At 50.5% G+C, this 331-nt stretch overlaps 1 protein-coding gene across 1 annotated transcript in view; it reads left to right on the top strand.

Annotated features, from left to right (window-relative positions):
* LOC119591328 (mucin-12-like) overlaps positions 1-331 on the top strand; it is a gene marked incomplete in the record, with an annotated part of 28,957 nt that overhangs the window by 15,833 nt on the left and 12,793 nt on the right. Inside the window, 1 exon segment of the mRNA XM_037940058.1 lies at positions 28-315. Within this exon segment, the coding sequence (XP_037795986.1) occupies positions 28-315 (288 nt within the window).

The raw sequence follows: 331 nt of genomic DNA, 5'->3' as shown, positions 1-331 counted from the left end.
CTCAAGCAAATTTTGTTGGTGTATTAGGACTCAGATAGTGCTCTGAGGCAGCCACTGATAGAACGCACGGCAAAGTCTGGGGCTCCTGTAGATGATTCAGGGGATGCAGAGGATGCTAGTACACCCCTGACTGTCGTAGAGCCACAGGTGGATGAACGGCCTCAGTTGAGAGAAGCTCGGAATGTGCGCAAGAGCTCAAACCCTGATCCCAGTGTGTCTATTGCACCTAAGAGCATGAACTCTAATGGTACAAGTGCTGGCGGGACTGACCTACCCTATACTATTGGGGATAGGAAAGTGTTTGGCCATGCACAGGTAAATGCGAAGCATG

Source organism: Penaeus monodon, chromosome 28 (genome assembly GCF_015228065.2).
Source record: "Penaeus monodon isolate SGIC_2016 chromosome 28, NSTDA_Pmon_1, whole genome shotgun sequence".
Taxonomy (NCBI): domain Eukaryota; kingdom Metazoa; phylum Arthropoda; class Malacostraca; order Decapoda; family Penaeidae; genus Penaeus; species Penaeus monodon.
This window is presented reverse-complemented; position numbering and strand designations above follow the sequence as displayed.